Here is a 12,207-nt window from a genome sequence, read left to right as displayed (position 1 = left end):
TTGACAAAAAAGTATTTATATAGCATTTCGACAGCTCATGCGCGACACCACGGAGATGATTTCAAGTAAGGTTGGTCAAATACAACTTTATTTCAATCTGAAAATTAATTCAACAGATTTTAGTAATAAACATGTACAGCGTGATATGCATAAAAACATTTACAGGGTACAAAAATATGCTTACATTTTAAAAATGCTTCGATTAAAAGAGATGCCAGTAGTGAATTGGCTTTGTTGAAAATATGTAAAAAATAAATAAATAAAATTGCTACCAGCAGAATAACTAATATGCACCTACAATACATTTATTTTCGTCAAAAGGTTTTACTGATGACCAGATGAGATTTACTGAAACAAAGATAATTATGTTACTAAGAGTTCATCAATATTCAATTACAGGTACATGGACATTTTTTGTTTTTTTACCAGAACAACTTTCAGTGCATCACAACATCACTTGAGTTCTTTGACATCTTGAGTTTGCAGAGGAAACAAGCCGTCATTATGAATAAATACTGGTAGGAAATAAGTGTTATTAAATGCATCTATCACCTTCAGAGAAACTTAGAACCATTGTAGTAACACACAACTGGTTTTAACTGGTAGAGAAAATGCAAAGTATTAATGAAAGAAAAAGTGGAAAAATAACTTCTTCTTTTTTTTTAAACATCAGAAGTGTTTGGATTGTCCGTAAACACAAATAATAATAACGGGAATAAAACAACATAATTGAGATTCGTCATGAAACAGCTGCTCTTTAGCTGGTACGTTCCTTGGCTTCACTGTCGACTGCATCGTTGGAGTCGACAGTTTTTGTCAACTTTCTCTCACATCCAAAGACGACAAAAACCCAAAACCACAGTGAGACAGGTGAACATCGAACCTGGAGGATAAAGAAAAATGGGAAGAAGTCATTATTAAAGAGCAGTATCTTATTACATTTATAACAGTTTTTATGGTTGCATCACTGAAGAGGTCATTCCACAAACACACATAGAAGAGTGATGGACTGAAATAGATTTGAGAAAATTGTCCATTTAATAGGAATAATTACTTAATTGAAACAATATTAAGTTGATTATTTCCCAAAGGCCCCAAATGGGTTCCTCACATTTAAGCACTTATGAATACTCCGATTAATCTCACAATTTCTGAGTTTCCTCTCACACATTTTCAACTTTCCCTACTCACAAATGTCCTTGTTTTCTCTTGAAAATTGAAAATAATCGCAAAATTTCGGAGGTTTTTTTGTTAATGATTTTAGTGTTGAAAGATTCTAAAACACTTGAACATTTTTCCTAACTCCAATAAATTACCATTTCTTACCAGCAAGATATTTGATGGTATCCAGTTTATGAGACTCCAGCATGGTTTTCAGACCAGCTACTTCAGTGTCTATTTTCATGTTTATTTGGGTTAGATGGCGATCCTGCTCTGCTGTCTGCACAAAAATGCAATTAGAAAAAATACAGTAAAAAATAGTTTTTTTAAAAACTGTATAACATTTATACAAACCATTTCCAGAATTTCAGTTCTTGTTTCCAGAAGCTTCTTCTCATGTTGTGCTTTCTGGAAAGAAGAACATTTTAGGTTAAATGTTTTAATGCTGCCACATCTGGCTTAAATAAATGGTTAATTAACAGACGTATCCCTTAACAGACTTATACAGAACGTAATGCTGACATTTTAATCTGATGTACTGGAGCAGAGAGTTGGCTCCAAGGAACAGGATTAAGTTATATTAACCCAATTTTTAAGCCTAAAACTCTGAAATTCAGAGTTTGAAAGCAGAATCCCTGGTCTCTATTAAAAAAAAATTATTAAAAATAGCAGTTCAGTCACCATATTTAAATGTCAAGCTTTAACCACAAACATGTCTGATGTTGAAATCCAGGCCAGGTTTTCAAATCTGTTTTTAATTGGCAACAAATTAATGTCATGTTTACATGACAAAAACACCCAATCCAGGCATTTGGATGAAACTAATTTTTTTGTTAACAGAGAGCTAAACCGGATAAAAGCAGTTATCCTTAAGACAGAGACAACAATACTGGGAAAGGTTAACATGAACTGTATTTATTAAAAAGAAAAAAAAATTCAAATGTTTCATTCAAAGAATTTCGTGAAACCTTAACAACTGAGAGTCAAAGGAATATATAGCTCTATAAATAAACCCAGTGATATAGGGATGATTAAAACAGTGATGTAACTTTTCAAAAAAGTTTTCTTTTTCTTATGCAATAAACATTTTAAGTTCCTTCAAAGGGGTAGTTATTGGGGGCAGGGGGTAGTCATCCAAATCACCTACAAATCTGTCTAAATGTGCAAAGCTCTGACTGAAATGAGCATTTTAAGAGAGCCAACAGTGTCTAGTGCAACTGCATTGAAGTCGATAGTGTCATAAAGATCCTCAGGCCATTATTAATCAGTTTACCATATCTAATATAGATCTACATCCTTTATAGAAATTGGTCTGAACCCGGCTATAAAACTCACCAGCTCTTTTGCGCGGCTTTTCTCCAAATTCAGGTCCAAAATATTATTCGAGCGTACTTTGTTCATCACATCCTGCCAGACGGAAGAGAAGTGGAAAGAACAGGGAACCCGACAAGGGAAAATAATGCTGAGTTTCAATTAAGAAGAACTAAATTTAAACCATTTGCTTTGCATGGTTTCTATGGTGGTATTAATAAAACAACAGAGTTAAAAAGAAAATACAAATAAGCACTTACAGCCAGTTGGACTTTGAGCTGCAATAACTGGATCTTGAGTTTCTGAGAAATAGCAAAAAAAAAAACCCGAAGCAGTCAGACCAGAAACGTAACACAAAACACTCCACAGTCATTTAGAGTAATCTACAAAAAAAGCAAGATAAGCTTTGGTTCATGTAATAAACCAACCAGCTGCTCTGAGCACAAAGTAAGGTAAAAAAAAACCTTCTTGATAATTGTTTTTTACCTCATTTTCTGTGAGAAGAGTGGAGAACTCGCTCTTCTCAAGGATAATCATGTCCTTTTTTACAACTGCTATTTTAGACATTACTTGCTGCAACATGATTTCCTGCAAAAAAACAAAAACAAAAAAATGACAATTAAAAAGTGACTCAAGATAAGATTTGATTGTTGTTGGTTCACCTGGCAGTGCAATAAAATTTTGTTGGCATCATACTCTGTTTAATGTGTTTAACATAAACAGTCATGATTCAATTGTAAAAATAAATGTGTTATTTATTTTTAAATAACACATTTATTGTGGAGGTGGGGGGTGAAGCCTTATTGCAGAGGTGTTCAAAGTGCGGGGAGTGGGCCATGTGTGGCTCTTGAAGCGACTTTGGGTGGCTCTTGATCAGAATTCAAGAATAGCCTAAATTTGGATTTGGCAGTTCAGGCAGTGGATGCAGATTTAAAAACAATGTTAGGATGCAGCCTTTCAAAAAAATAAAAATAAAATACAGACAATTTAAGATACTAAAATGGAAAATGTAAGGTGCAACAAGTTTTTTTTTGCTTTTAATTGTATAAAATTTTTGTAAAAACAACCATTTTTACTAAAATGCAGACTTGGAAATCCCTGTTTAATAAACTATTCAAAATGAAGCAAGAGTGAGCCATATACTGTTCTGGTTGTCAAAAGGAAAAACAAAAAATGTAGAAAAATCTGATCTACCTGGAAAACTTAGGATACCGTTTGTTGTTGTTATTTATTTTTTTATCTGGCAAACCAGTAAAGCATCTGTGTGTGTGTGTGTGTGTGTGTGTGTGTGTGTGTGTGTGTGTGTGTGTGTGTGTGTGTGTGTGTGTGTTATCAATCACTTGCCTGGAGAAATGTGACAGCCGTCATGTTTGGTTTCAGGTAAAAATGAAAACATAAGATGGTTTTTGCAATTATTATTAAAAACAAAAATTCTAAAAAGTTTGTGACCCTCCTCCCCCCCAGAGTTATTTCAGCTTGGCCAAAAAATTTGGACACCTGTTGATTTTGTACTTGCTAAATGAAAACCACATATACGGTGTGCACAATCGTTCAGAGTCTCACCTGTTGCACTTTAGTCACCATGTCAGTATAAACCAAATCCATGTTAGAGTTTGTCGTCCCCATCAGCACTTTAACCAACACTTCAGCTTGCTGAGTGCTGAATCCTGATATAAAAAAAATGGAGATTACCACAATTACATTTAAAAAAAAATAATTCAACACTTCAAAAAGATGCAAGTTGCAAACCATTTTCCTCAAGGAGTCGCACAACTGCGTGAGTGTCAAAAAACAGCTTGCGGCCTTCGGCTTTTGGTATGTCTGGTTTCAGATCGTATTGGAAGACCCTGGAGGAGGTATTCAGTTCTGAAGGGGAAAATAACAAATTTATCAAAACTTTAAAGATATTTACATTTTATTTAGTTTTGTAACTTGCTGTTGCACAAACACACATGGAATGCGAGCAATAAATTTGTGTTATGGAAACAGAACAGTGTTATATGGGCATGGGTTGATATTAAAACAGCAAAAAGACTTTGAAGTGGCCTGCGCTGTGCTGACTAATAGATACTGAGGCATTCATAAAATGGCTAACCTCGCAAAACATGTCTTTTAAACTATTTATATATTAAAGCCGTCAATGTGATCTGAACTGACCTGAAGAGCTTTTATTTTGAAAAACTTTAAGTACGCGTTCAACACTTACGTTTTAAACAAAGTTAGGAGTTTAAAAGTCTTCAGAGAAGGTTTAATACTGCACGTTATCACATTTTAGACCTGAATAAACTCAATGACCGAAGAAGCTAGCAGCTTTACCTCGTACGGAGATGTTTCTCAGGGCAGAGAAAACCGTAACCTTCAGTCCTGGAGCTCTTCTCCATCTTAGTGGCTGCCGCTCAGAGTTAGGCGGAGATGTAGCGGTGAGAACTGAGGTGCTGCCAGCTGTCAGACTCCACAGAACCGGGGAAATGGTCGATACTAGTGCTGCTGCACACCTACTAGCCCTGTCCTGGATTAAAGCAGCGGGGTCAAAGCGCCTCTGTGATTGGTTCAGACGGAAGCGCTTCAGCAGCAGCCGAGGCTGCTGTTTCAGCACCATGGTCAAAGTTTGCGTCGTTGTGGAGAAAGTCCTTCCCAAAGCAGATCCCCTGTCTGTTAACAATCTCCGAAGTGTTGATATCGCCTTTTCGTTTTGTCATCGACGCATTTCACCCAGTAAATGGCCCATTGTCAATTAAGTTTGACCTGTACACTTCCTGTCTCGCCTGTCAAAATAAAGCGCACAACACGCCAATCGTGCAGTTTGCATGATTACAAATTTATTTAAAAATTATTCCAGACTTTTCCCAATATTTCAAACACAAAACTATATTTATGCTTATGTAGTAGACCTATATTTCATATCTAATAATTCCTGTGCTTACAGGAGGCGAGTGCATAAAGAACATCAGGACATGAGCACAAATTCTGTCTATAGGTTCCGCTTATGCAGATAAATTGCTAAAAGTATTTACTAAACTATTTGCCTACATTTTTTTCATTGTACACCATGAGATTGAAAATGTGGTTAATTTTAAAGGTGGGGACTGAGAAGTGATAATTAAAATTCTTCAATATTACCTAAACAAAAGCTTTCATAATAAGGCAACACAGAATGAATATTCTATTGTAAATTTTTCATGTATAGATCAAGCAGTAGCAATCATTTGAGTCCAAAGAAGACATATTTGCCCTTACCCATGATAATTACTAATTTGTCTATAGCTGCAAAACCTACACAATAACTGGTCCATTAAAAATAACACACTAAATAACACAACTCAATGAACAATGTTTACACTGTTTTCTTTAATTTCTTTCTCTGACAGGAATCCGTTGCATGTTCCCAGTGCTAGTATGACAATTTAAAGATTCATAAATGTTAAACACTATCCCGTGTTGGTGGTGCGCTCGCTTGCTTTAATGAAACCTCATTTCAAAAGTAGATCTTATTAAATTGTCCCTCTGGGGAAAAAAAAGAAAAACGACAACAGGGTTTCGTCAAACTTTATACTTTCATTATCCATAGTAGATGTATTTATATCATTGTAGTCCTTTAGTTTAGAGTGCTGATTATATACAAAAAAGATAAATTATCACATCCTCTGCCAAGCATAAGCACCTATGGGCTTACATTGGCAATCAGAATAAATAAGTTGCAAGTGTCATTCTAGCTTCTTTTTTTCCCCTCCAATCATTAAGCAAAATGTACAGAAATGTTAGCTTTTCTGTCTTACTTACTTTATTACATTTAACAGAGAAAAACTAAATCTTGGCTCCAGTTTCCCAGCGAACTTCCCCGCGGCTCATATAGGAGCCTCAGTAGAAATCTGTGGGATTTCCACTGAGATTTGCTCTTTGGTTTATTGTCAACTACTAGTAGCAACACAAGCTGTCAATCACATGTCTCTCTTCATTTAATGTGTTCAAAACATTGAAAGGACATGTTCGGAAAAATAGATTTTCATAGCTCTATGTGCACCAAAGGTTTAACAAGACTCAAACTGTCAAAAGTTCTTATCAATAGCTAGCTTATTTACGCAACCGTCACAAATTCATACATCCATGGAAGATATGTTGCATTTTTAGCTGTTAGAGACAAACAAATTCAGATTTTAAGGATGTTCTTGATTTTGTTTTTCAGTCTCTAACTTGAGAGCAAGTAGAATGTAGTTTTAATAACTAGGCTAGCAGCCTTTAGCCATGCAAGCTTACAGTTATTGGTCTTGCAAGCTAGCAATAATTGAGGATTTCATTTTGGCCCTAGAGGAATATTTTTACAAAAAATGTGATAGTGCTACATGAATGTGTTATTGATTTAACAAGTTAATAATGCTATGTTCAGGGTTGTTCAGGGACATCCAACTTCAGGAGGCGATCCAGTTGATTTTTCCAACTTGTTACTGATAACTTCAGAGAGCAGAGAACAAAAGGAAAATTCACCATCTGGGCTACACTCAATTTCAGATTATGAATCAAGTCCTAAGTGGCATACTTAAAAATCAAAGTATTTAGTTAGATGTAGTGTAAAAAATTGTGTACTAGCTTGCATCTGGATTAAGTCTGGTACACTGTTTAAACACATAAGTAATTTTTCTTCACTTTCAGAAAAAGATGATCAATTTAAATTTCTTAAGGTCTTGCTCATGAGAAAAAAAAAATACAGAGAGATAAAGTGGCCGCTACGAAAAAAACACCAAGCAGCAGTAAGAGCACAAATATGTGGCTGCGCTGGCACAGGGGCTGTGATGTGGGGGCCTGCTGCTCCTCGTCTATGGACAGCAGAGCCATGGAGGCGCTGTCAGTGCTGCTCAGGGGGTCTGCGTACTGCGGCCCGTGGGGCTCCACCAACCAACGCAGCACATTGACTTTCATCTCCATGTCATCGATCATGCGGTCAATCTGACTGATCTCCAGCTCCATGGTGTTGCACTCCTGGCTCTCGAGGCCAGCAGGAAGGGAATCCGTCTGAGCCTGGTTCAGGTTGGGCAAACTCAGGGCCCGGGCCGCTACGTCACTGCATCCTCCTGTTGAGCGAAGGGTGACAAACCGTGTTTTGAACATAAAAACTATGAAAAGTTTTAATGAGAACAAATAGATATTCTGACAACAACTATTTGTTGATCACATTGTTTTAGCCTAAATGGAGCACTCCTAAACTGCAGCTTCCTGCTGTTATCACAGCAGCATCTAAATTAAAGCACCAGTGAGGATGTTAAAACTTTCATTTTAACATCCTCGCCCTCTAATGGTGTTAACTCATCTAAAACTTTGGTCTTAGATGATTGATACTGTTGGTATCAAACAGTGAGAGTAAAGTAATACAATAAATTCAACAATTCTCTGTTTAAGCCGTGTTTTGCATGGTTTCTCATACATGCAAAACATGTTTGAGAAAGCATTTTTCTTTCTCAAACATGCTGACTGGCCTGCTGACCAATCAGCTTGACCAACCTAGCTCTCTGCGTTGACTTCACAAGGGTCGGGTAGTGACGCATTCAGATTATTACCTACCTTCCAGGCCAGTATGCACAAGTGATGCAGAGTCGGCTAGCGAGACAATGCCGCTGATGTTCAAAACTTTGCACATGTCAACGTGCAGCAGCTCCAGGCATGAGGAGAAGGCCACCCAGAGGAGCTCCATCTCCTTGCGCTGTCCATCGGGCAGGCTCTTGTCCCTGAGGTGTGAGGTCAGGTGGTGGCAGATGTCCCCGGCCAACTTTTGGGCCTTTTCTCTCGTTTGCCTCAACTCATCGCGGAGCTGCAGGCTGTCTGTGCAACCACCCACACATGAGGCTAAATGCCGGTAGCAAGCCACAACCTGAGAGAGAGAGAGAAAAAAAAAAGGGATTTATATCGTCAACTCAATTCAATTTGAATTTGTTTAATCAAGGACAGCACATAAAACAATATTACATGTTAAAAACAGAGTAACTGTGTTGCAAACCTAGTGTTTCGTTGTATCTTTTCTTAAAAGACAACAAAATTAATGATTCCTGTCACACCATACACACACTGGATTTTGGGCCCCATGAAGACACAGGGCTCCTCTTTGTGGTGGGTTCCTGTGGTTTGGACCCTTTAAGACCACAAAAACAAGTACACGCACGCAGACACACACACACACACACGCACACGCACACACCACACACACACACACACACACACACACACACACACACACACAGATGCTGAATTTCAGTGACTATAAACAAGAAAAAATTCACATTAAAACTTATTCTCCCAGAAAAGTATGTCAGTATACCATAGTGTTCATATATCTGTTTTTGGTTTAGCTATCGTTTCACCTGGGAATTAACAATTCAAACAGAGCATTCAAACAGCCGCCATATTTAGACATCTTTTGAACTTTTCCAGATTTCCAACCTCAAACCTTTGATATATTTCAGTAGAATGGTATAATATGCAAAGTAGCTCATAATTGTTTTATAGAAAAATAAGTCTTTGTTTTTTTACAAAAAGAAACCTGAGAAGTCTGGCGTGCTTTTATATTAATTCTCCCTAAATCCATACTTTATCAAACCACTTTAAGCAGTTTGATAAAGTATGTCTCTGTAAGTCTCTTGGTCCGTATTTCCAGCTTTGCACACCTAGAAACCAAATGTTTTTCTTGAATAAATAATTTATTTATTTATTTTAAAACTGAAGATCAGTTGGACTAAAATCTTTAAATATCATCAGTTTTTAAAGCTTTGCAATTGGATTTGGGTTTGGACTTTGACTGAGTCATTCTAACACAAGAATATGTTTTGATCTAAACTACTCCACAGTAGCTCTGGCCTCATGTTTTTTGTCATTGTCTTCATCTGTCTTCACATCAACTCTGACCAGCTTCCCTGTGAAGAAAAACATCTTGAAAACATGATGCTGCCACCACCATGTTTTACAGTGGGGATGGTGTTGTTAGGGTGATGTGTACATAAAAAACTCTAAAAACCAGTTGTAGTGCTGATAAATAGTCTCTAATTGCGACTTCTCCTATGTTTTAAACAGGAAGCTGCCTTATTGGTTGCTGAACTCGGGTCTTCTCAGTCTGACAAATGTTCTTTTTACATCCCTGACTGGGAACTCTGGACATCCGATTTCCAAACACAAAGAGAGTCACACTTTTCAGATTTCAATTGAAGAAGTTTGATAAATAAGTAGTGCACATTCATTTACTTCCTCTTTAGAAATTGGCAGTACTTTCTGCTGCTCTTTCACATAAAATCTTAAATATTTACACTGAGGTCTGTAGTTGTAATGTGACAAAATGCAAAAAAAAGTTCCAGGGTGTGAATATTTTTGCAAGGTGCTGTAGATAAACACTGATATGCCGCGGCTTTTCATGTCACGTGAACCACAGCACCACTAATCTCCGTTAAACGTTATCTATTAGTCATCTTAGCAAATACATAAACGGCAATGCAAATGTCCCAAAGACATCCCTACAACAACTTTAGTCAGTGCAGTAAAACTATAATACATATTATACAAATTTGGACTTGTAGGGGCAACATTTCATTGACTGAACTTTTAAGGACCTAGGTATTCTGAAAAAAAGGTACAGTTTGTCTGGTATGATATTTATCATGCAGTTCATGGGTTTTATAAAGAACCATTAGCTTAGCCTCAGGTGATTAGCAGCCATGGTTTCATTCATTAAAAATATTAGATATAATCCCATTATCGTGGATCTATTTCTAGATAAGCCAAAACAACCTTGTGGACCAGAGTACAAGAGGCCCCCATTTTTTTTTTTTTTGTGATGCAACATGGTAATAACTCTTTATTTATATAATTGATTTTTGTTCAATTTAATCACCAAAGTATGTTACATAAATAAAATATAGTAACATATTCATGCATGGTTAATCAGAGATGACAGTATTCAGAGGAAAAGTCAGTTCATGTAACACATTTTAAAATAAAATTTTATATTATATATATATATTTTGGTGGTGACATGAAGGTGGTCTCAGCACCAATACATTTATTTCATTAAGCAGGAAGATATAAAATCCTTATTTAAATATGTTTAAACTTTAAAGTAATAGACAAAACTACAAGAAAATGTTTATAAAAAAGAAAAAAAAATTATATTTGATACCAAGTGTGGGGACAGTATTGCATGGCAGGACCATGACATTAGCTAATAGAGGAGCACAAAGATGCACTGGACTGGGAGATTCTTTTCAAAGAGAGTGCTCTTTTAGCTGCGGGGGGGAAAGATTTTTTTCCTGTTTTTGTGTATGATCATGTCTGGGCATAGTGAGAGAGTGAGGATGTATTTAAAATAGCAAATTATGTTTAAAAATCTTTTTTTTTTTTTACACATATTTCCATTCTTTTTGGGGCTATGTTTTAAGATCAAACATCTAAAACAAATGTTCACAAAGACTTTATTATTGTTGGTAGAACCTGACATGCTAGAACTGGGTCACAGCATCAACTTCAGCTATGAAAGCATGAATAAAAGCCTGCTGCCGCTTACCTTTATCAACGAGTCCACCAGCGCCTTTCCATCGGCCAAAGCCTTGTCTCCACTCGCCGTGCAATCATCGCCAACTTTGTTATTTACAAGAGGCATGGGGATGATTTGCACAGAGTCTCAGACTCTGCCACAGCAGGCGAGATCTCGGCCCCACTGCCCTTCACTTCTCCAGCTGCCCCGGCTCCTCTTCTCTCCCTGGAAGATGCCTCATTCAGCGCCCGAGAGCCCGGACGCGCTCGGTCCCGAGGCGAAGCATGTTGCAGAGCGAAGCACCCCCATCTGCGGATAAAGTGCAATTGTACGTGCTGAATATGCTTTGGAAAGTGAAAGCAATAAAGAAAAAAGTATATTAAACTGATGTAACTCTTAAGCAAGATGATAATCCAGTGATTGACCCCTTTGCACTGACGCAGGCTAAGACGGACTGCTAATCTCATTAACCATCACCGAGACAGGAGAGCAGCTGGCAGCCTGAGCCACGATGGTCCTTTCACTAACCGAGGAGGCTCTGCTCCCTTACCTCAAGCGCTCCATACAGGATACACCTCCTTCACTCATCTGTAAAGGTCAACGTGCTGCACTTCACGCAGTCGTCCCATGGCTAGGGTTCGTAGTATAGCGCATCCACTTAGAAAAAATACAAATAAATGTGCAATAAAAAAAAAAAAGTAGTGATGGAGTTTTAACTTATGAATATTTCCACCTTTAGTTCAATACATTTATTATCTAGGCCAGACTTTAGAGAAGGCTTACAGGGGTAGCAGCCCAAGGTCCCAATTTTTCTTTTTTAAATAATACATGTTTTGGAAACATTGTAATTTATACAAAGCTTATCTGCCCAAATTAGGGGAGTTGTATTAGTATTTTGGATTTTTTATGAATACAAACAAAATTCAAGTCTTTGAAAATGATAAAATTAGTCAATTCCTTTGGTAACATGGGAGTTACTGCCTACCTATTGACATATTTGCTGTAATATGTACTATTAAAATAAATTTTCTTTAGTGGATTGGTCACCTAAACTGGATCCAGCCCATGGCCCACGTCCTTGTAAAGCCGGCCCTGATTATGTTATAATTTGGTAAAACCCAGCTCTGTCCAATGTCACCAAGTTATGCTGCATTCCAGTTATACTCTGAACTGGGAAATTCTGACTACCCAGTAGGAAAAAAAAGCCCTCTGAAGTAGGATTTCCCAGTGGG

At 37.2% G+C, this 12,207-nt stretch overlaps 2 protein-coding genes across 2 annotated transcripts; both read right to left on the bottom strand.

The window, feature by feature from the left end:
- Window positions 1-66: 66 nt before the first annotated feature.
- mcur1 (mitochondrial calcium uniporter regulator 1) lies at window positions 67-5,234 on the bottom strand. The gene is made up of 9 exons (XM_008438329.3): window positions 4,789-5,234; window positions 4,222-4,338; window positions 4,036-4,139; window positions 2,959-3,060; window positions 2,733-2,774; window positions 2,497-2,568; window positions 1,516-1,569; window positions 1,327-1,441; window positions 67-883 (listed from the first exon to the last, which is right to left on the bottom strand). Exons 1-9 carry the CDS (start codon window positions 5,069-5,071, stop codon window positions 828-830), a joined length of 945 nt encoding a protein of 314 aa, XP_008436551.1. The 5' UTR covers window positions 5,072-5,234; the 3' UTR covers window positions 67-827.
- A 566-nt stretch (window positions 5,235-5,800) lies between these two features.
- On the bottom strand, window positions 5,801-11,649 carry rgs9bp (regulator of G protein signaling 9 binding protein). The gene is made up of 3 exons (XM_008438326.2): window positions 11,006-11,649; window positions 8,026-8,332; window positions 5,801-7,538 (listed from the first exon to the last, which is right to left on the bottom strand). The coding sequence occupies exons 1-3, from the start codon at window positions 11,099-11,101 to the stop codon at window positions 7,156-7,158; spliced, it is 786 nt and encodes a 261-aa protein (XP_008436548.1). The 5' UTR covers window positions 11,102-11,649; the 3' UTR covers window positions 5,801-7,155.
- Between the last annotated feature and the right edge of the window lie 558 nt (window positions 11,650-12,207).

This window comes from Poecilia reticulata, chromosome 20 (genome assembly GCF_904066995.2).
Source record: "Poecilia reticulata chromosome 20, P_reticulata-male-v2, whole genome shotgun sequence".
In the NCBI taxonomy this organism is placed as follows: Eukaryota; Metazoa; Chordata; class Actinopteri; order Cyprinodontiformes; family Poeciliidae; genus Poecilia; species Poecilia reticulata.
This window is presented reverse-complemented; position numbering and strand designations above follow the sequence as displayed.

Coding starts and splice junctions, on each gene's coding strand:
- rgs9bp (XM_008438326.2), bottom strand. CDS start 11,101: ATGCCTCTTGTAAATAACAAAGTTGGCGATGATTGCACGGCGAGTGGA. Junction 8,333..11,005: donor TGGTGGACTCGTTGATAAAG/GTAAGCGGCAGC, acceptor TCTCTCTCTCAG/GTTGTGGCTTGCTACCGGCA. Junction 7,539..8,025: donor TGTGCATACTGGCCTGGAAG/GTAGGTAATAAT, acceptor TTCGCTCAACAG/GAGGATGCAGTGACGTAGCG.
- mcur1 (XM_008438329.3), bottom strand. CDS start 5,071: ATGGTGCTGAAACAGCAGCCTCGGCTGCTGCTGAAGCGCTTCCGTCTG. Junction 4,140..4,221: donor GCGACTCCTTGAGGAAAATG/GTTTGCAACTTG, acceptor TTTTTATATCAG/GATTCAGCACTCAGCAAGCT. Junction 1,570..2,496: donor AAAGCCGCGCAAAAGAGCTG/GTGAGTTTTATA, acceptor TCTTCTTTCCAG/AAAGCACAACATGAGAAGAA.